This window comes from Mobula birostris, chromosome 20 (genome assembly GCF_030028105.1).
Source record: "Mobula birostris isolate sMobBir1 chromosome 20, sMobBir1.hap1, whole genome shotgun sequence".
NCBI classification, from domain to species: domain Eukaryota; kingdom Metazoa; phylum Chordata; class Chondrichthyes; order Myliobatiformes; family Myliobatidae; genus Mobula; species Mobula birostris.
The window spans coordinates 12,606,261-12,630,188 of NC_092389.1; the positions used below are offsets into that span (position 1 = coordinate 12,606,261).

Genomic DNA, 23,928 nt, shown 5'->3' on the forward strand with positions numbered 1-23,928 from the left:
CATGTTCTCAATATTATTTATTTGCTTATTTATTTATTATTATTTGTTTTAATAGCTTGTCTTCTTTTTCACATTGGTTATCAGTCTTAGAGTGCAGTTTTTCATTGATTGCATTGTATTTTTTTGTTCTACTGTGAATGCCTGCAAGAAAATAAATCTCATGAAGTGTATGGTGATATATATATACTTTGATAATAAAGTTACTTTGAACTAGTTTCACCTTTGGATAATGTACTGGACACTGCAGTTCAGTTTGAGAATGGCTGTGTTCAATCAAGCAAGGCCTACTCTAGAACATGTAGTGATACTGATGAAACTCACAGTTCACACAACTTTAAATGATAATCACTTTTTTGAAGTATAATTACTGTGGTAATGCAGGTAACAGAGCATCCAATGTATACAAACCAAACCACCTAGGATAGCAATATGATAATGAACTGTGTTAAATTTAGAAAAAAGAACCTTTACATGGAGCTTTTTTTTCCAAAGGACGTTTTACGTGCATTTCTGTAGTCCTGAAGTATGGTCGCAAACGTAATAGAGGAAACGTAACAACCAATATGCGCAAAGCAATTTCCCACAAATAACAATGTGCTTACACATTTTGAGGGTGTCATAATTAGCCAAGCGTACTTAAAGGCAAATTCCCAAATTAACATCTCAACTCCCCCAAGAATTGCAATAGTTAACCTTGGAAATTTCTTCCCAAGGCTGTATATAGATTGAGACTTGAATATAAAACTCAAAATCTTAAAGAAATAAGACCGGCGTGTTATCCATTTAAGCAGACAGTGTACAAGCACACAAGGTAAGTACCCTAGAGATTTTTAAAAATTCTTTGTCACAGCACTGTCAAATCATTCCCACTGCCCGGCTTTCATGCTTATCGTGGACCTGTCTTCTGGTTCAGATTTCAGGCTTTATCTCAGACAACCTTAAAACTGACTTGTTTATCAGGTATTTCCTCAAAAGGAATGAACGATCTGTACGAATTAAGTCTCCAACTCTTCGTAGACCTTAAAGTGGAACAACCAGGAGAGGGCGCGAACACAGAACAGCAAGGCAACTAACAACCAGAGGCAGAGAGGAGAGATAAACAGAATAAACAGAAACAAACCACGCGGAAGAGAGGAAGAATAAGACCGAGAAGGAGGGAAACATATAACTGAAAGTGATAATATACATTCTAGCTTTATCAGGGAAAAAGTCAGTATACAACATCCAGCTTGGCGAAATGGCAGTCACGTGACATTCCCCTCCCCCCCGCCTAAACTTAAATTAAATTCGAAATTGCCTCCATTTTAGTATAGCTTGTAGTTAATTTGTGGAGTTTCGTGAGGTAACGATGGGGTTTTGTAATCGGATGCGATAGCTTTAATAATTGATGTGATATATTCGATGCTCCCTTGATGACGTTAGGGGGGCTGAGGGAAAGACGCCATATTGGAATCGGGCAGAGCTGAGAGACAAAAAAAGAGAATATATGTAAGGCGAATCGGAGCAAAATCCCCGCCATCACGGGTTTGTTTTTAAGTATTTTCTCTTAAACTCTTCTGATGAAGCATTAGGGCCAAGGATGTGCCTTTATTTTTGAGAACAGCACTTCCCCAGCTTTTATTTATAAAGCTGCGTAGGAAGTTGATTATTTTTCTTCTCTTCCGTTGATTTGGTGCAAGGCCCAAAAGTCTTTCGCGTTTTTTAAAATGTGTATTTAGTCGTGTTTTAAATGTCATTTTGTATTTAAAATGATTCCAAATGACGTTCTTCGTATTTTTTGGGGTAAATACCTTAAAATTATTGTTAATTTCTGCTAAGAAGTTTCTGTTCTGGGTACATGGTAGGGAAATGTTTGGGTTTGTGCCGTCTCCTTCCCTCCGAGGTGACAGGACGCGTGAGGAAGCCCAGAAAGATGTGTTGTAAATATTGACCCATTTACCCCGGGACTCTCCCCTCACCATAATCCTGGACATGCTTCGTTCTCCGTCCGTTTTCTAATAGAACTGGTTGTATTTTTCTGTGTCTATATTTTCAACCGAGTTTCTGTTTACACTTTGAAGCTGTGTTTTCTAATCCAGTTTTAATTTCCGCCTCTGTCACTAATGTGACGTGTAATGTGTTTTGCGTATAAAATCGCCATTTTTAAAATAAACTTAATTACAGGAGATGGTTTGTAACTGTTAATTGCTTAATTTTTAGCTATTGGGTAATTGTTTACTTTTAAGTAGGGTTAACGTAGCATGTAATAGTTATGTTCTGCTTGGTATTCGCTGTATAATTTTTTTATAATTTAAATTTGCATTCTTGAAGCATAAGAAATTTTACAATTTTAATCTTATCAACGCTTGTTTTTATTGCAAATTATGCATTTTAATCAATGGATTCGTGGGAATATATTGGAATGAAGTAATATAAACTTTATAAAATGTTATATGTAATAATGTTGTGGAAGAAATGCTCCAATAATCAATTCCCTCTCTCCTTTTTGATTCCTCCTTTATAAAGTACGTATTTAGGTTGGGTGGTGTTTTAGTTTGAGGAAGATCCTCCTGAATTACTTTGTAGCTTCTCATTCAAAATCAATTGTTTTTATTTCATCCATCTAATAATGTACGGTTTCAGTGGGGTGGGTGGGAGAAATTCATTAGAACTGGTGCCCTTCTGAAATTTGGTAGGTTGATTTTGTATGGTGGTCGTATGAACACTTATCACTATAACTTGCTGCAGTTGTTTTGATTGGCATTAATGAACTGTGCTCCCGTGCAGTAGAAGTTTAGAGCAGGTTTTATAACGTTGAGTTTCTTCATAATTAAATTTGACAACACACTTTTGTAAGACAAATACAAAAGTGGGTAAGCTAAGTGGCCAGTAGGAATCTTACAAAATACGTGCTAGTTATTCATTTTAAATGTCATATGAATGCTGATTATATTATGATGTAATAAGTTGCGCCACTGTACCGTCTACAAGGTTAAAGAGATGAAAGGTGTATTTAAAAAAAAATTCCCAATCAAAAGTTGATCTCTCTTCTTCCACCCCCCCCCCCCCCCCCGATGCTGTCGGCGGATGCTGCCAGAGCAAGGTTTAATTGACACGGATTGTAGATTTGGACTCCAATTCAGGTTTAAGATGTGCTCTAGTTCTGGTCGCTCTTTTTCTTGTTACTATTGGGCGATTTTTTGAAAATCGGGACGGCCTCCAGAGAACGAACACTGAGCTGAATTGTACTAAAATATGTCTTTTGATATTGTTTTATATTCTGTGTTTTCACTTTTTTTCCGTTGGTGCGTTTTTTTTGCGCGTGGGGGGGATTCAGTTTTCTTCCGTTGGTGCGTTTTTTTGCGCGTGGGGGGGGGATTGATTTTCTTTGAACGGGTTGGTTCCATGGTTCTTTGTTTCGTCACTGGGGAAGACGAATGTCAGGGTTGTATTCTGCATTCATACTTTAATAAATATTCTTTGCATCTTTGAGTGGTATGGTATGAGTCGTCCAGACTCTTTAAATGAGTAGGACTGGAACGTCTATCTAGATATATCAATACAGTTACACTTGTGTTTCTATATTGCCATCTGTTTCCATTTCAGCAATGCAGTCCTAATCACAATTTTCTAGTTGCCAGTGTGGAGAAAACTTGTAGAAATGTACATTATATAGAATGTATATTTTGAAAATGGCTTGGGTCTAATGAAATTCTGTTTTTTTTTTGCCATAGTGTCACTTTCCAGTGTTGATTCCCTTGATTTCCATGATGCCTGAAAATGTATGGACTTGAATATGCTCAGTGACTGATCCTCTGCAGTCCTCTTAAGCAGAGTTTGAAAAATTAATTGCTCTCTGGATGAGAATTCTTTCAATTTTTTCTATAAAGTCTTAATTTTCCACACTAAAATCAAAGTTCTGCCTGCATTGAAATACATTAGTGCAAAGTTCTTAATTGCACTGGTTTATCCTTTTGACATTTTGTGTGCTTTAATTTAGAAAGATTGTGGAGTTGGTTTCAATAATTCAAATGTTTTCATGCAGTAAGACCAACAAATGGGAGAGCAATTTTATTTTAGTTAAGCATTTTTTTGCGGCAATGATCATAATCCAGTTGGATCTGACAGAATCCAGTACCCTGTGTAATTTACTCTCTAGCACTTACCCGGTATAAGTTTGTAGGTGAACTCAATAGTAGTTGCTAGCCTTTGAGCTTATTGCCATGAAGAAATATTGGCTGGGAAAACTACAGCAAAGAAACGTGATAAATGAAATCATGGGATCTTTGCAGTCTGTTAACGTGCAGAATCCACTGGCATTCTCTACCAATGGCCCACACTCACCATAGGCAGTGTCTGAGCCCCTTATTTTGTCTCAGAAGCTGGACTGCCCACTCTGGCCCACACAGGAAACCTTTCCATGGTATGCCATGGTATTGATTTGTGTCAGATTCCTAGGATAACAGTGTGCAACAGTAGGGAAGACGAAGGTTTATGCCAAGAAGCAAAGGAAAATACTTAATGGCTGTTTGTCTGACAGGAAGGCACTGCTCACATCCTGGAAAACCATCCTGACCACTAAACAAGCTACCTCTGGTGTTACAGACTACAACAAATAAGATGGATATTGACCAAAAAGTAATTTAGCAGAAGAGGCTCAACGTTCTTTGGGATGAATTCAAAATCATTTACAGGGTGTGCAGTAAATTTGTTCTCAGTAGAATAATGAAATTGAAATCTAGATCCCTTATCTACGAAGCTTGTAGATAGTACTAGACAAGGGGGTGACCCGTTGGGGCACCCTTTGAGAGAAGGGTAGTGCAGTCTGATGTGACCAGAATGAACATTAAATTTTCTGAATGCTATTGGTATCGCTTTGCTTTGGAAACTGAAGTAGAAAACCTCAGTTTATTAAAGAAGAATGACACGTAGCAAAGCAAATATAGCTCCTCATTTAAAAAAGGAGGCTTCTAATGGCATCATTTCTGGTTTATCTGCCACCCTTTTGCCTCGTTGTCATTCTGGAGACCTGCAGTCCTTTCATGTCCCGTCTCTTCATCTCTTCTGCTGTTTGTTGTTTCTCTCTGATCCTGGAGACGTGCATGCCGCTCCTCCTCTGTCTCCTCTGCTCATCCTTTTTTTGCCCTGACTCTTTGATCCTGGAGTCGTGCGGCCCTGGCCTCATCCGATTCTTGTTCTCTCCCTCTCCTTGCCGCTTCCCGACGACATTTGGCGTCATCTCTTGACCATAATATCCCCCTTCCCTTTCCACGCAGCATAATTAGGCTGACTTTTTTTTACCCTAATGCTGGATAGAAGATACGAAGCAGTAACACCAAAGGATGCTGATTATTCTTGATGATGTGGTTCGCGCTATCCTAAATGGACGTGATATAGTCACCGCTGTCCTTTGACTGCAGCAAAGGGTTTTATGGGTGTCTTGAAGTATGTCATTACAATAAGATTTAATTATCTCTTAGTATTGGCACGTGGCCAAGTGGTTAAGGCGTTGGTCTAGTGATCTGAAGGTCACTAGTTCGAGCCTCAGCTGAGGCTGCATGTTGTGTCCTCGTGCAAGGCACTTAACCACACATTGCTGTGCGGCGACACTGGTGCCAAGCTGTATTGGCCCTAATGCCCTTCCCTTGGACAAGATCGGTAGCGTGGAGAGGGGAGAATTGCAGCATGGGCAACTGCCGGTCTTCCATACAACCTTGCCCAGGCCTGCGCCCTGGAAACCTTCCAAGGCGCAAATCCATGGTATCACGAGACTAACGGATGCCTAAATTATCTCTTATTGATGGGTGGCAGTTAGATCTGTCCCAATCCTGTACATGCTGATGATGATTAGCAGAATGTGACCCCTCGAAATAGAGCTGCCCTGCCCTTTTGCTTCGGTAGGTGTTGCTGCTGAGGCTGGCCGTGCACATACGTCAGGCTGTCACGTCCCAATTTCCATGATGGCGGATTGGCTCTCTGGTGAAAGGGAGTCTGTTGATTTTTGCAAATGAGCAATTTTATACGAATATATAACCCTGAACTTTGCCTGCATTCTGTAAATTAGCGCATTTTAATTCGATTGAGCCGAAAAAAGCGCCGCTGTAATGCACCGTTTGCGCTAATTGAAGGTCACAAACAGAGCATGAGTTTTAGTAGTATATAGATGATGAGGCAGGGTAACAAGCTTTTGATAGAAATCATGGAAGAGCATAGAAAGTGTTAACATTTTAAAAAGGAAGTTAGGAAAGTAAGTTGTGAAAAATCTTGGCAAATGTGATGGAGAAAAATCTTTTTAAAAATCTTTCTTTTGTGCGTAACTGGTAATGTGCAGGCCCAATTAGGGATTAAAAGGAGATTGTGGATATGTGTGTCCAGTTTTTAATATTTCTTAATGAATTTTTGATAAGGGAGTTATCCTGCTTTGTCTGTAAAGTGAATATTATAATCATAGTTGAAGAGAAATTAAGGGAAGTTTATCACCTTTTGAAAAAGTATAAATTGCCATACCCAGTTTGACTATGTCACAGGCTTTTTAAAAGGAAAGGAAATGGCAGGGACTAGCCCTACAGTTTTTAATCCTTTGTGGCTGCAGGATTTGTACAGAAAGATCGGTGGATTGATAGTATGATATTGTTTGAAAAAGAAATAAACCAAATAATTGCAGCCCAGTTGCTTTAAATTTGGCATATTATTGAAATCCATGCTAAGGAACGGCATGCACCTTTATTTTGAAGAGGGCCGATCTGCAATGAAAAGGATGTGTTTTATTAAGTGAAGATCCATTTTAGTTTTTAAGATGCCAAGGGGGGTAGATTGGAATTGGTAGTCTGAATTTTAGCAAGGCTTTGAAGTGATCAATGTGTGGCAAGTTAGTAAACTATTGGCAATTGGTAGGAATTAAAGAATAATACTTGATTTTGAGATCTTTTTGTAATGTATCGAATTGGACAAAAGTTGGCTGACAGTGAGGTTGAAAGCTTTAGATTGCAGGAAAATATAAATGGTTTGCACAGAAAGGTGGCAAATGAAATTTAATCCAGACAAGAATGAGTTAATGCATACAGGTGAAGCAAGGATGTTGAGCGGTAATGTCCAGTTTCCTTTGTTCCTTTACGTATACAGATCCTGTTAATAAGGTAGGTAGTCGAAGGGGCCTGCAGAAACAAAAGAAAATATGCAGATCTTGGAAATCCAGTCAAAAATGTCGACTGTACTCCTCTCTTTTCTCTCTTCTCCCCCCCCCCCCCCCCCATAGATGCTGCCTGGCCTGCTGAGTTCCTCCAGCATTTTGTGTATGTTGAAGGGGCATGCACATTGCTTTCCTTGTATTTTGCCCTGCAGTTGTCAATTTTCAATTTTAATTTTGTTATAAATTGAATTCTATTTTTGTCTATAATTATTTTCAGATAAATTGCTTGGAAACATTAATATTTATAAAGTTAATTTTAAAATGGAGATGGTTGGATACGTCCTTGTGTCCTTTTAACTGCATTAGTGCTAATAATGTAATCTTATCTAACTTTGACATTGTGGATGTTCCAGCAATCGATCAATGTTAAATCATAGATGCACTCACTGGTCTTTAAGCCTGACAATTTCTGGCTATATTATGCAATATAATTTTGTTTTTTGATTGATTTGTGAGAAGCCACAAGCTTGGTTAGAATAAGAGAGGCAAGCTGAAGGAGGCTGTAACGTCCCTTGTCTGACTTGTCATTCAATAAAATCATGGCTTATGACAATACAAAGATTGCAGATGCCTGAATCTCGGGCAGAAAATAAACTGCTGGAGGAACTCAGTGATTGAGCAGCATCTATGCAGGAACGGGATCAAGTTCCTCTGGAGTGCACTGCCTTTCTATTGAAAATGGAAGCATAGTTTCCTGTCAGCTGAATGTCTGAAGTTGTCTGTAACAACCTCTTAATTGGACTAAAATTCAACTAATAACTCTTTCAAATTTAAGGTAAATGAGTTTCATTTTTAATTTCTAAGTTAACTAAACATGTTTTAACTTAATTCAAAAATATATATCAGTTGAAACTTGCTCCTCTCCCTCAGGGCATGGAATAAGAACTGATTCTGCACCTAGTCTAATCTGGTGCAGGTTTAGAGGATAGTCCAGGCCAATAATGGGGACTTCTATGGAAGTTCAGCATATCCTAATTAACTCGTGGTTTTCAAAAGTAATTTGGATTGATAGTCTGCTTGCTGTAATCTAGATGTACTGTATTCATTAGTTACCTTGTTGATACAACTGACTGCTTTAAATACTATTTCATAAATTATGCTTTCAACTGATATTATGGTGACATGGTGGATTCCAACTGATGCCAGGCTAACTTCAGTATTTCTCCAGTATTTGAGATTATTTTAGTCTGCCTTTTGATCTTAAATAACATTTTTGATATTTAAATTTGTATGCTTATTTTAAAATGATTACATTTTGTTTTGATATAATTTTTAGTTATTAGCCATATTACTTTGCCAGAATCATGAATTGTGGAAAGAGAAAGGCAGTTCCCTTCAACAGGCTCCTTTGACCACTAAAAAGAACTCCTCATTTGGCATTTGATTGTTTCATTGTAATGTGATCATGTGCCGAAAATTTCTGATCAATGTTTTTGAAGAACTGCACAATTTTTTTTAAAGCTGAAGTTTGCACAGCATCAGTGGAGGGAGATTCGGTTGACAGTTAAAGTCAATAATTTTTCGTTAGAATTGTGTGGATCAAATCCAGAAAAAACTAAGGAAAAAGTGATTTGGTTAACAGATCCCTTCATTCCAGTTAGTTGCTGGGAGTGTTTGACAAGTGTCGAATGAGAACTGTAACATATTTGTCCCATGTTTCCAAGTAAACAGGGAAACTCTGAAAGCAGTACTGTACATGAAATCCAAAATTCTATCATTATTATGTATTTGTACTCTGGAAGTGAAAGGCAGTGATGAACTTGTTATTGAATGAATGGATTATGTCAGAATCTGAATGTGGAATTAATGTGAAAATTGATAATAAAATAATTTTTGATGCACTGTGTTTATACATTGGACTTCCTGATTTTGTGAAACTTTAAGTTCTTTTTAGTTTAAGCAACATTGTCAAAGATAGTTGAGAGGGGCCTTGTTGCCATTTAGTAGGTTTGAATGGTTGTGCAATCTTTTTTTTAAAAAAAATTGTTTTAATTGCATTACAGGTGAAAGTGAATACATTCAAGACCTTTTTATGAAAAAGGATTTATGTGGCAGAATATTGTCTACTAAGCATCAGTGCAAGTGACTGCTTGACTTTTTAAAAAGACTTGTATGAGAGCTTGCTTTGATTACAACGAGAGGACTCGTATACATTGAGCGAACTTTATCTCTTCATTTGAAGAGGTTTAAGCTATTACAGTTTCTGTATGAACATTGGGCTGTAAACTGAACCTGCATATTATATATATATAATTTTTAAAAATATATATATATATATATATATATATATAAAATGACCACAGCCAGGACGGAAAATCCCGTTATTATGGGTTTGTCTACTCAGAATGGGCAGTTGAGGGGCCCACTGAAACCTAGTGCAATCCCAGGAGGGGTACCACCACAGCAAGTCACACAGACCAACCAACAGCTACAGCAATTAAAGAATGCCAGCACACTTAATGGCACTCAGCAGCAAGCACATACAACCAGCAGTACTATTAAGTAAGTATTTAAAAAAAACTCTTTGGAAGCTCAATATTCTGATAGTAAAGTTGTCACATTATTGGAGTTCTGGCTTCTGATATTTTGCATGAATTCTGGATGTTCCAATGATGTGCTTTTGCAGATTTAATTATTGTAATGGAAACATGTTTATCAATTTGCAGCAGCAATGTCTTACAAATATAATTGAAATAATAGATCTGTTCTGCTGTTGGTATAGGGATAATTACTGTGTTATCAACAGACCCTTAATTCTAATAACCCCACTAGGAATATTATTGCACTGCTTGGCTTTTTGGCTGTAATTTTGCTTTTTGATTTTTGTCCCTTTTTTTTTGTAAGTGTGATAATATTATTGGTAACTTGGGATTCTTGCCCTTTTCAGAAGGCTATCTATTTGGTGTTTTTTTTTAACTTATGTTTTTCTTAGAAGTTGAATTTTGTGTAACCGCCATCAAAACTTGGTCATCTCAGTTTAATGGCTGGAAGAGAGGTGTAGGAAGGTTCAGCTAAATGTTGCTTTTCTTTAATTCCACCAACTGAGATATTTGAGCTTTAAATTGTGTGAAGCGCTGCTTTCGGTATTACCTGATTTTGTTCAGTTGTAGTGACCAGGTATAATAGGGGTAGGTTTGAGAGAGCCAGCAGTCATTCTGAAATTTCCAGATGTGAGAAATGTGTGAAATCTCAATTTTATATTCTATAAACTTTTAAGTTGTAAAACAATTTGCTCTGCTAAAACCATAATTTTCATCATTCATTTAGGTTGCATTAATAATTTTCTTTGCTGTATTTTTGTGATTTTAGGCAGATTGCATGAATGTACTTTAGAAATGCTTTTACCAGTGTAAAAGCTCGTTACTTGATTTGTTAATGTAGTGGGTGGGTAATCCACACGTTTTTGGCAAGTTATGTGTGAAGGTGGATGGTAAAATATTGATCATGTGAAATGATAAAGGATATTGGATTAAATTGACCTCTGGTGGAGAACTTGAGTCCAGGTCTTCTAGGCTCTAAGTTCCTTTTGCATTTAAATAACCTAAACTTTCTATTCAATTTGACTTGCCATCTCCTTTCTTTTGTATATATTTAAAAAAAAATACCCAGAACATTTAGAAATGTTTGAAAGGGTTATGGGTTTTGGAATTAGTTGGGTTATTCTTCTGAAATAGACTTAAAGTAGTCCCTGAAGGAAGTATAGGAATTTGGGATATAATAATACTTTCAGACTGGTAATTTCATGTTAATTCTGTAACCTACTTGATGGTATGAGTTTCATTTAATCATTTCTAAAATACTAAACCTTTTAATTTAGGATAAGAATTTGTCTGTTTATTAGAATTTTTTTTCCCAAGGAACAAACTAACTTGATGATCTACAGTATTATTTTCATTTTATAATCTGTGAGCTTCATGTTAGAATTACTGAGCTAAATTTTATATCAGTGGGTTATGCTTCCTTTGCAGTACTCTTACATTCTAAGACAACTAGCTGTTTATTTCATCCTAGTTAATTTTAATTGAGGAAACAAGTTTGTAACCAACTTATCTTTATCCAGTAGTCATTTTATTTTGATCCAAAAGAGAATAAAAAAAACTCCATACTTTCATTCCAGCATTAATTAGTTCTGAGTACAGTGTTGCAATCTAGTCTCTGAAAAAGAGGGTGGGGGGAATATAATTGTAAACCTGAAATAGTTCAACTGTATAAATGCTGCCTGACCTGAGTATTTTTAGCATTTTTTATTTGTTTATTTTGACTCTTGTACAATTGTGAATAACCGTTAGCTACTTCCAAACTTTTTAAAGACAAATTCCAGATTTTGAGCCCCCCCCCCCCCCAGTTTGTGTGAGTCACTGGCAAGGTTGACATTTGCCCATCCATGCCTTTGCGAAGATGGTAATGAATCACATCCTAAATCAGCTTTAGTTAAGGAGTTCCAGCATTTAAACCCAATGACAAAGCAAAGAATGACTAAGGATTTGCTGCATGCCTTGCTACCACAAAACTTGGTTAAAATAAAATAGCACATTTAATATTGTATTGGATTTTCTAAAACGATGGAAAAGGGAAATGAAGTTGCATTTTTGGTGCAGTTTTTTCTGACGATCAGTTGTAGATTTTTTTTAAGACTTAATTTAGGACTATTTTCCTTCTGTGCAATAGTTGCCACTAATGTAAACATTTGTGTTTGTTCACTATAGACCAGGTGATGACTGGAAGAAAAGTTTAAAGTTGCCTCCAAAAGACAGGAGGATGAAAACTTCGGTAAGCAGAATCCTAGAAATCCAACTACTTTCAATACCACTTACTTCAAATTGTTCTTTGAATTAAACTGTGTTTGCTTGTTGTCCTTTAGAAATCAACAGTCAGGATATAGTGAGGAGATCAGTCAGGATTAATTTCAAGATTTAAAAAAAATACTCATCTTTGCCCCACCTGATAGACTTTCAAGATTAGTCTGAATCTATTTAAATTTGTTTCTCTTTCTAGTCTAGCTGGAGGAATCATATACATGAATGTAAAAGCTGTATTTTGAACTAATTGCTGCTTCTGAAATTAAGTTACTATTACTAACTCTTGCCTTTCTCCGGAAGGATGATTTGGCTCCAGATTACTTGTGATTATGGGTGCTTCTTTGGCCTTGATCTTTACAGCCAGTTTCCATAAATTTGGAACAGATGGTTACATTGGCTTGATTATTATCCACTTTTAGAGAATGTGGCATAAGATGCAGTCTTCAGTTGATTATTAAGTGTAGAACATTCCCATAATGAATTGAGGAAGACTGGATAATTTGAAATGCAGGTACTGTCTCAATTGGAGAATAAATTCAGGAAGTCTGAGGGTCTATACTGATGAATATCCAAAATATATGGGTGGCTTTAAAGTTGGGAAATGTCAACTGTGATCGTATTTTTATTTCTTTGTAAAATTAGTACAATTTGTTCACTGTGTCCAGTGTTCGGTCTGAAAATTCCCACTAAATTTGGCTGTACTTTTTGTAGTGAAATGTACAGTAATTTTTTTAAAATTGGGTGATATCTATAAATTAATCTTTTAGAAACTTGTACCATTGTGATAACTGTGGTCTGTAAGAATTTCATTTGCATGTTTTCCACAGTATCAAAGTGCTTTCCTTCACTCAAATTCTGTTTGTTAACTTGTTTGAATAATGATTACATTTTTAAGAGTTGCAGTTGTACTTTACACATTGTCAGCTTTGTTTTTCAATAATTAGGATGTAACTGCCACAAAAGGAAATGAATTTGAAGATTATTGTTTGAAACGAGAGTTGCTGATGGGCATTTTTGAAATGGGTTGGGAGAAACCATCTCCAATCCAGGTATGTGTGTGATCCACTTCATTTTGTACTTGCAATCTTAAAAAAGACTATTCAGCCCTTCAGAACATCACCTACTGCTAGAGAAGCAATCGCATTAGTCATACTCCTTTCCTTCCCTGAACTCTGCAATTCATTTTATCTCACTTTCCCATCATCTCCCCTGTTTCTTTTATTGTTATTAACTGGAGGTGCAAAGTAATTTGCTGTAGACAGTTGGCTTACGAGTAGATCTTTGGAGTGTAGTAGAAAACTTACAAAGCTTGTATGGACAGCAGCGGAGATTAGGTCAAACCCAAATTGCCGGTTGCTATAGCACCAATTGTTGTACCAGTGGTGCCAAATAATGGTGTGATGTTGTACAGAAAACAAAACCTCCCTTATGCTAAGTGTGAGCATTTATATGTTTTGAGTGTTCTGTAAGCTATTTCCCTATAAGTTTCATTTTTTTTAAATGAGGACAGAAGTTTGAGCTTTTATTTAGCATAATATATTCTGAACTCGTGTTTCTCAGGAGGCAAGTATTCCTATTGCATTGTCTGGCAGAGATATATTGGCCAGAGCCAAAAACGGAACAGGTAAAAGTGGAGCCTACCTCATTCCATTACTTGAAAGGCTGGACCTGAAGAGAGACTGTATTCAAGGTTTGTGTAATTTCTGTTTTAATCTTCAATTGTAGCTGAGTTCCCCAGCCTCATACTTCCAGTGATCCCAGTTAATTCAGACAATAGAGAGCAGGTAGGAAAACTACTGAGGTTATCTTTTTCTGAGCAGTATTCACTTGTAAGACCATAAGATATAGGAGCAGAATTAGGCCATTTGGCCCATTAGGTCTGCTCTGCCATTTCATCATGGCTGATCCATTTTTCCTCTTAGCCCCAATCTCCTGCCTTCTCCCTGGGTAATAATGCTGATAGAGAAGAGGTTCCCTCTGGGATGTGTGGCCAGAGTGAAGACTGTTGCACCATGTATGGCTCAGCTGACCAGGGAGGATGGAGAAAGATCAGGAGATCAATGCTTAGGGGAGCAGACATTGCAGAATTTATTCCTGAATGGTATGTTACCTCTTTGTGCCAGTTCTAATTAGGGATATTATTAAAGAAAATTCTAGAGGAGGATGGAGGTGGAAGTCTGAAGTCATGATCCATTTGGTGTAAATGACATCCTCAGAAATGGTATGAGGTCCTGCAGGTGTTCACAAAGAAGATGAGGGTCCAAACTGCAGAAATTAACAGTATCAGAATGAGAAGCAAAAAATTATTCAGACAAAAAGACTGAGATAATTTCATAGTGAATGTGTTATAAATGCAAGAAATAAATTAAAGATCAACTGCTGACAGTTAACCACACAAAATTGATGTGACAATAAGATCTGGCTAATAACTAGGCAGAAATGGATTCAAAACATTCCTACGTACAGGGTATTCAATAAAGATAAAGAAGGAATAAAGGACAGGGAACAACAGTTGATTATTAAAAGGATTATTGCACTGCTGGAGTGAATATAACATAGGTTTCTAGAACTGTTTGTATTTCTGTTGTATCTATTTTTCATTGGGCTGGGGAAAGGTGCTCTACGTAAGATAGGAAGATTTAAGTCTCTGTTCCTTGCGTAACGGGAAGCTTGTATTTGTATTTGTGTAAAATCTTCTAACTAGCTGGGGAAAACCATGGATAAGCTTGAAACTTTTAACCTGGAAGCTAGGTTTTCCCCCGTGAAACCATGATCAATATCCATGATTGCTGACAGCAGTGTAGAAAGATCTATGCATAAAGAACCAACATGGCACGTCTCTTTACATAGGGCAACGCAAATCCTTGGAAGATGGCGGTTGGATAAGCTTGACGTTTTGCAAATAATTTGTTGCAATAGAATATTTTGATTTCTGCTATTTAATATCTACTGATGACAATGTATTAATAGTTTTTTTGCTTTCTCGTTCTTTTTGCAGCTATGGTGATTGTGCCTACCCGAGAGCTGGCACTGCAAGTCAGTCAGATCTGTATACAAGTCAGCAAACACATGGGTGGTGTAAAAGTGATGGCTACCACAGGAGGAACAAATCTCCGGGATGACATCTTGAGACTTGATGAGACTGGTGAGTATATAGCTTGATAAATTGCAGTGCAGTCCCTAGGTAACAAATAGATTTTGGTTTTACAGGCATTCACAAGTTGGAAAAATAGACAATTTACTAGATGTGGTAACAATATCTCACTGTATAGTAATGAATGCAAACAGGAAGTCTTTTTTTATATAAATAAAAGCAGAGAGAGGGGAGTGGTTCTGCTTTTTGGAATGAGAGTATGTTGCACTGTTAAATCTAATATGGGAGTATGTTCATATGTAAGAGTGTCCATAAGTCAGGCTTTTGTAATCTTGAGATGACATGTAATGTATTTTAAAATGGCTAAAATTTGTATAAACTTATCTTGTCTCTTGTACACTGGCTAGACTGGGATGCTGCTATCTAACCCACACTTTGGAAGACCTATGAAATGTCTCTCAATAAATGGATTATATCGTGGAAATGCAAGTATAGGAATTAGCGAAGTTCAAAAGCATTCTTTGTAAGATGAGTCTCGTACAAGTTGGAATTGTTACAGGATCAACTCTTGGTGATTTGCAAGTGAAGTTGGCATTAGGATTACTCAAAATGAAGTTAATAATTTATATTTGTTTATTGCATGGAAGTTTTTAAAAAAACATTTACACAACTTTTAAGATTTTTTCAGAGTGTAGACGTGTTTTTAAAAAAATGTATATCGGAATCAGAATCCTTTATTATCGCCAAGTACGTGGATACATACAGGGAATTTGATGCCGGTTTCTCTGAGCTCTCGCTGTACAGAATCAGAAAAAAAACAAACAAAACAATAGTACAAATAATCGTGAACTATATACAATGAGGTGTACCTGTGTATGTACAGGTGGACTTGGTTTATAATAGACTAAAATTCAAGTGTTCATAAGACTGATGGCATACAGAAAGAAACTGTTCTTGTACCCATTTGTCCTGGCATACAGTGATCTAAAGCGCCTACCAGAAGGAAGGAGTTGGAACAGGTGATGTCCAGGGTGTGATGGGTCTAAAATGATGCTGCTTGCTTGCTTCCTGACTCTAGATGCATATAAGTCCTGGATCGAGGGCAGCTTCGCATCAATAATCCTTTCCGCAGCCCTGACGGTTCTTTGGGTCTATTCTTGTCTTGTTTGGTAGCTGGTCCAAACCAGACAGTGATGGACGAACAGAGAACAGACTGGATTATTCCTGAATAGAATTGAATCAGCAGCTCCTGAGGCAGGTTGTACTTCCTGAGTTGATGTAGGAAATACAACCTCTGCTGAGCCTTTTTGATAAGAGTGCCCACATTGAGTGTCCACTTCAGGTCCTGGGAGATTGTGACACCCAGAAACCTGAAGGTCTCCACAGCAGACACAATACTGTTGAGTATAGTGAGTATTGGGGGGCTCCTCCTGAAGTCCACTATCATCTCCACAGTCCTGAGCATATTTAGCTCCAGATTGTTCTGACCACACCAGAGGGCCAGCACCACCCGTCTCTATGCAGACTAATCACTGTCTCGGTTAAGGCCAATGACAGTTGTGTCGTCTGCAAACTACAGGAGTTTAACAGATGGATCCTGTGAAGTGCAGTCATTAGTGTAAAGGGAGCAGAGCAGTGGGGAGAGCACACATCCCTGGGGGCCACCGGTACTGATTGTCTAGGTGCTAGAAATGATGCTCCCCAGCCTCACTTGCTGCACCCTGTCAGTCAGGAAGCTTGTGATCCACTGACAGATGGCGGGGGAGACAGTGAGCTGGGTGAGTTTGGAGTGGAGGATTTCTAGGACGATGGTGTTGAACACCAAGCTGAAGTCAACAAACAAGACCCTTGCGGAAGTTCCTGGGTTGTCGAGGTGGTGTGTGTCATGTTCTGTTATTGTCTCAGTTCAAATTTTTCCTTGTTAGGGAATTTAAAATTTAGGAAATTAAATTTAATTTGCTAAATGATAAATATTAGAAGTTTTACATGCAGTTTAATTCCTTGAGTTTGTCATGAAAATAGTGATGTTGATGAAATTCGGCACTCTTATCTGAAGTTGATCTTGCTTGACTGAAGAACTTAGCGTTTGTGACATTATTGACAGTTTTAGCAAAAGAAAGGGTTTATCCACTTAAATTAATGACTTGCCTAGGCTGAAATTGTGGGTAGAAAAATACTGAAAGAATGTTCTCATGCTATAACATTGTTAATTTATAGACCCTGTAGCAGCTCTTCTGATAACTATTCATTTTGTAGACAGAATAATCTGAGATGCAGGTTTCCCCCGCCATCCGAAGGTAGAGCGTTCCTGCGAAATGGTTCGTGAGCAGAAATGCCGTAAAGCGAAGAAGCAATTACCATTTATATGGGAAAATTTTGTGAGGGTTCGCAGACCCAAAAATAACCTACCAAATCATGCCAAATAACACACAAAACCTAAAATAACAGTAACATATAGTAAAAGCAGGAATGATATGATAAATACACAGCCTATATAAAGTAGAAATACTTTTCCACAATCATTATTGCACTGTTCTCCGTAGCAAAAATCTCATGCAAGTGCTGTCGGCAGAAAATCTCACGCAAGCGCTTTTGGCAAAAACACGGCGCAAGCGCTCTCCAGTAACCTTTAAGCTATGAAGCTGCCAAATCATACTAAACATGTAAAAATACACAGCCTATATAAAGTAGAAATAATGTATGTACAGTGTAGTATCACTTACCAGAATTGGGAAGACAGTGCCGAGCACACTGATGATGGTGTGTTAGACTGAGTCATCGCAGGTTGGGTGGTGCAGTGGCCCCCCACCCTCCAGGCCACCGACCGATATGTTGCCGCGAAGCATGCGGGGTGCAGCGGTAGCTGGGAGGCACACAGCACATCTTTAAGTAAAAAGCCGAAATAAACATGCTAATTAATTAGGTGCCGCCCGGCCGATTTCCGATTGCGTCGTCTCTGATCTGGGCCAACAATTACGTGTCGGGTGGTACCTAATTAATTAGCATGTTTATTTTGGCTTTTTTCTTAAAGATGTGCTGTGTGTCTCCTAGCTACTGCTGCATTCTCTGCAAATCGGTATCTGTCCGCGGCCTGGGTGTCGGCGTGGTGGGACACTGGGGTGTCATCTTGTCGTCTGTTTCTATTAGAGCAGACAGCTCATCTTCTCCTATGACTGCCCGCCTTGATGTCAAAGGTGGAGGTTCATCGTCTGCTGTGGCTGATGTGGAAGGCTTGCTTGACTGCTGAGCCTCGCGCATTTTTCTATCACACAGTTCTTTGTAAGGACTCAAACCATCTTGCAAATATCCCTTAAACCTATGTACCCTTTCAAAATTAAGGTCGTACTTTATCATTACTCATTCGGTTTCGATTGTTATCCTTTCCTCTTCCAATTGCATCAGTTCTTCATCTATCAGATCGTGGTCATGGGATGCCAAAACCTCTTCAACATCATGTTCGTCAGCTTCCACAAGCCAAACTCACTTTGTCCTTGCTTCGTTCACCACGATCGAAATGCTTAATTATGTCTAGTTTTACGCTAAGTATAACACCCTTATGAGCTCTTTCAGGCTTTTCTGATGCCATAGAACTCATCTTGCAAACGACTGCTCACAGGCACGTGTTTAAGCAATGCCGGCGAGAATGCAGTTCCGAATCCGGGGAGAGTGGCTGCTCGGGGCGCGCGCGCTGCCTTTTATTGCGTGCTGCTTTTTTTTTTGTAACAGTGAAAACACCTTATGAAAGCGAAAACAGGGTACTAATGTAGGTCTTTCGTAACAGTGAGGTTTCGTAAAGCGAACGTTTGAAAAGCGGGGGACACCTGTATTGTGTATGTAATATCTTTAGGCACATACTAATTTTTCTTGAGTAATGACGATTTGATACTGAAAGACCATTAATTATAGCACGAAAGAGCACGGTTGATCTGTAGATGGCCACTTGACATTCTGTATAATCTTAAGTGTTTATTCTTTGGTAAATTTATGGATTCTAAAAAGGCACATAAAACTGGTTAGTTGAGCAATCCACAACCCAGACTTCACTTTTGTGATTAGTGTACTCCAGTTATATAGAACAAGACTGGCATGTTCATTTAATGTTGTTTGTCTAAAGTTGTGAAATGTGTTCTTCAAACTGTCGTTTAAAACTGTTCTATTAAATGCAGTCCATGTGGTGATCGCAACACCTGGAAGAATCCTGGATTTGATTAAGAAAGGTTTGGCTAAAGTGGACAACGTACAGATGATTGTACTTGATGAGGTAATTTAACAAAAAAAAAAGTTAGTTGTGTTAGTATAACTAACATTCTAAAAGTAAACTTGAAACCTGAACAAAAATCCTAAATTCCATTTAATTTGAGTGAGGATGTATTTAATTCATCTAGAAGTCTCAACACATTCTGAAATTAATATCTTAAAAGATTGCTTGTGTTTGGTTAAAGTTTACAGGTAGGATGTTCCTATAGGTAAAATTATGTGCTGGAAATCTTCTGTCAAGCAGCATTTGTGGTGAGAACTAGTTGATGCTTCATTCACTGAGCTTTCATTAGAATGGAAGATGAAAGAGTATTGACTTCAAACTTACTTTGTTTTAGAAATCTGAAATAAAACACAGAAAAGTGCAGCAGATTAGCAGGCCATTTGGCTCTCCAAATCTTTGCTGACCATGTTGGCTAATGAATCTAATACCATTTGCCTTCAAATGGTCCCCTATCCCTCTGTTCCCTGCCTGTTTGTATCCAAGTAGTCTTAAATGTTATTGTATCTGCTTCTGCCATCTCTTGTTGCAGCAAGTTCCAGGTAGCTTACCCTTTAGATTTCTTTAACAGTTGCTTCGTCAGTCTCCCTTAAACATACCTCCTCAGTGTAAATATGTGCTGTAGTATTTTGCAGCATTGTCCCAGAGAAAACATCCAAGTTTGGCCAATCACTGCTTGTAGCTGTGCACTCTTAATATACAGGCAATACTTGTGTTCATCCTTTCCAAAACCTCCACATCCTCCTTGTAATTTGGTAATCAGAACTACATGAAACCTCCACAAAGAAATAGCCTAATCAAAGTACTCTGAGGTTTTATACAACATTACTTGCCGGTGTGTTTTTTTTTACTTTAATGCCAGGAAAGGTGTGCTGCCTTTGCTAGCCTACTCACTTCCAGAGCAATAGACTTGCACCCTAAATCCATCTGTACATCAATGCAGTGCTCCTAAACATTCCTGCAGTTTACTGTTTCTTGCATTTCAATTTCTGAAATGCAATTCCTTGGCTGGATTAAATTCTCTCTGCCATTTCTCCACCCAATTTTCCATCGGATCATTTTGGCAATCTTACTTGCTGTCCACCACTCCATCAGTTTTGGCATCTGCAAAGTTACTATCTAACCACCACCATTACCCTCTCTCTTTGCCCAAGATAATTTTGGACGCAACTTACTGGCTCACTGAATCGCATCTTCTGGACATTTGTCAAATGCTTTACTGAAGTCTATGCATCTAACTACCAAACCCTATCAACCCCTACCACAATCGTATCAATCATTTTTATGTTCTCAGAACAAACCTCAATTAAATTTGTGTAATAGCACCTCTTCCTCCTGAAATGTTATGCTGACTCTTCCAAAAGTAAGTAATATGCCCCTAAAAATCCTCAGTTTACCAACCGCTGAAGTAGGGCTTGCTGGCCTATAATTTGCTGGTTTGTCCTTGTTGCCCTTAAAGGAACAAACAGCATTGATTATTCTTAAATTTTTCTGGCACCTAGATGTATACAGAGATCTCTGTCAAGGCCTTGGCAATCTTCTTCCCTCAGTTTACTAGGGATAGATCCCATCAGACCCAGGGGACTTCCTTGGCTTTGTTTTTTTTTTCCAAGACACTCAATGCTAGTTTGTTAATGTTGATGTGCACTACAATATCAGCATCCTCCTTCATAATCTCACCACCATTCAAGTTTTTTTCCTTGATGAATACTTGTGCAAAATATTCATTAAGGACCTTGCCCACTTTAACTCCATGGATAGGTTCCCTCCTTTTGCCTTTTCCTTAGCTGCTGTCAATTGTTCTGAATGTACAGATAAAATGCCAGATTCTCCTTAATACTGTAGGCTGAGGACTACTTTGTGACCACTTTAAGCCTTCCTAATGATTTCTTTCCTAATTTATTATTAGCGACATTGATTTTAGTTTTCTAAATGTTGCATATGTTTTTACTTTGGCTAAACTTGCTATCTCTCATCATCCAAGCTTCCTGAATCTTGCCATCTTTATCTTTCATCCTCACAGGAACATACTGGTTCAGAATGTTTCTTTTTTCAATTTTCCTGATCTTGAATCCAAAACCCTCCAGAAAAGACTCCCACATAATAAATGTAACTTTATCCTCCTAGCTGTCCCATATCTACTCTCCCCAGCTCCTGCATAAAACTGTTGTAGTTGACCATCCCCAAATTTATCACTTTTTCTTGAGGATCTGTCTTATCCTAATCCAAAAGTATCTCAAAAGTTTGCCTCATTGGCCCTTCAAAAACTTGACCTAGTTCATTCTCCACCATTTAAGGCAGAGTACAGCCCCATCCCTTGAATTATTGATAATATTTTAAGAAACTGTTCTGCATGTGCCCAACAGATTCTGCCCCATCTAATCTTCAAGCATTAAGGGAATTGCTTTCAATATTGGGGGAAATATTGGGAGAATATTCTGAAGGGAGGGGGCGAGCAGCCAGTTGTTTTGGTACATGTTGGTACCAATGACATAGATAGGAGAAAGGAGGAGGTCCTGAAGAGAGATTTCCAAGAGTTAGGAAGGAAGCTGAGAAGCGGGACCTCCAGGGTAGTAATCTCGAGATTGCTACCTGTGCCACGTGCTAGCGAGGGCAAGAATAGTAGGATCAGGCAGATAAATGCGTGGCTGAGAGACTGGTGCAGGGGGCAGGGCTTCAGATTTTTAGATCGTTGGGATCTCTTCTGGGGGAAGTATTCCCTGTTCAAAATGAATGGGTTACACCTGAACCCGAAAGGGACCAATATCCTAGCGGGAAGGTTTAATAGAGCTGTTAGGGTTTAAACTAATTTGGCAGGGGGTTGGGAACCGGAATGATAGAGTGGAGTAAGGGAAAAACAGAAATAAAACTAAGATAGTGAGCAGTAAAGATGTCGGGAAAGACAGGCAGGTGATGGGACAAATTTGCAGCCATTGGGATGAGTTGCAGTGCAATCAAAGCAAAAAGTATCAAATACTGGTCTTAAGGTGTTATACTTAAATGCACGCAGCATAAGGAATCAGGTGAATGATTTTGTCGTACAGCTACAGATTGGCAGGTATGATATTGTGGCCATCACTGAGACGTGGCTAAAGGATGCATGTCTCTGGGAGCTGAATGCCCAAGGATACACGGTGTATTGGAAGGATAGGTAGGTAGGCAGAGGGGGTGGCGTGGCTTTATTGGTAAGAAATGATATCAAATCATTAGAAAGAGGTGACATAGGGTTGGAAGGTGCAGAATCTTTATGGGTTGAGCTAAGAAATCGCAGGGGTAAAAGGATCCTGGTGGCAGTTATATACAGTCCTCTAAACAGCTGCAGTGATGTGGACTACAAATTACAACAGGAAATAGAAAAGGCTTGTCAGAAGGGCAGTGTTATGATAATTGTGGGGGATTTTAACATGCGAGTGGATTGGGAAAATCGGGTCGGCACTGGATCTCGAGAATTTGTAGAATGTCTGCGAGATGACTTTTTAGAACAGCTTGTTGTTGAGCCCCCTAGGGGATCGGCTGTACTGGATTGGGTATTGTGTAATGAACTGGAGGTGATTAGAGAGATTGAGGTGAAGAAACCCTTAGGAGGCAGTGATCATAACATGATTGAGTTCACTGTGAAATTTGAAAGAGAGAAGCCAAAATCCGATGTGTCGGTATTTCAGTGGAGTAAAGGAAATTACAGTGGCATGAGAGAGGAACTGGCCAAAGTTGACTGGAAAGGGACACTAGCGGGAAGGACGGCAGAGCAGCAGTGGTTGGAGTTTATACAAGAAGTGAGGAAGGTGCAAGACGGGTATATTCCAAAAAAGAAGAAATTTTCGAATGGAAAAAGGATGCAACCATGGCTGACAAGAGAAGTCAAAGCCAAAGTTAAAGCAAAGGAGAGGGCATACAAGGAAGCAAAAATTAGTGGGAAGACAGAGGATTGGGAAGTGTGTTTTTTTTTAAAAAGCTTACAAAAGGAAACCAAAACACACAGAATTCTGCAAATGCTGGAAATTTAAGCAATACACATTAAAGTTGCTGCCTGGCCTGCTGCATTCACCAGCAACTTTGATGTGTATAAAAGGAAACCAAGAAGGTCATTAAGAGGGAAAATATGAACTATGAAAGGAAGCTAGCAAATAATATCAAAGAGGATACTAAAAGCTTTTTCAAGTATATAAAGAGTAAAAGATAAGGTGAGAGTAGATATTGGACCGATAGAAAATGACGCTGGAGAAATTGTAATGGGAGATAAGGAGATGGTGGAGGAACTGAACGAGTATTTTGCATCAGTCTTCACTGAGAAAGACATCAGCAGTATACCGGACACTCAAGGGTGGCAGGGAAGAGAAGTGTGCGCAGTCACAGTTACGACAGAGGAAGTACTCAGGAAGCTGAATAATCTAAGGTTAGATAAATCTTCTGGACCAGATGGAATGCACCCTCGTGTTCTGAAGGAAGTAGCTGTGGAGATTGCGGAGGCATTAGCAATGATCTTTCAAAAGTCAATAGATTCTGGCATGGTTCCAGAGGACTGGAAGATTGCAAATGTCACTCTATTTAAGAAGGGGGCAAGGAAGCAAAAAGGAAATTATAGACCTGTTAGCTTGACATCGGTGGTTGG

General features: G+C 38.5%; 1 protein-coding gene across 3 annotated transcripts in view; it reads left to right on the top strand.

Annotated features, from left to right (window-relative positions):
• Nucleotides 1-1,386: 1,386 nt before the first annotated feature.
• Nucleotides 1,387-23,928, top strand: part of ddx6 (DEAD (Asp-Glu-Ala-Asp) box helicase 6) — a 47,497-nt gene continuing 24,955 nt past the window's right edge. Inside the window, exons 1-7 of one of the 3 annotated variants that reach the window (XM_072238152.1) lie at nt 1,387-1,524; nt 9,172-9,670; nt 11,875-11,938; nt 12,912-13,016; nt 13,528-13,657; nt 14,966-15,112; nt 19,228-19,322. In XM_072238152.1, the coding sequence (XP_072094253.1) occupies nt 9,462-9,670; nt 11,875-11,938; nt 12,912-13,016; nt 13,528-13,657; nt 14,966-15,112; nt 19,228-19,322 (750 nt within the window). In that variant the 5' untranslated portion in view covers nt 1,387-1,524; nt 9,172-9,461. Of the gene's footprint in view, nt 1,525-7,920; nt 7,944-9,171; nt 9,671-11,874; nt 11,939-12,911; nt 13,017-13,527; nt 13,658-14,965; nt 15,113-19,227; nt 19,323-23,928 lie in introns of those variants that run through there. The other 2 variants (XM_072238154.1, XM_072238153.1) reach the window with 2 other exon arrangements.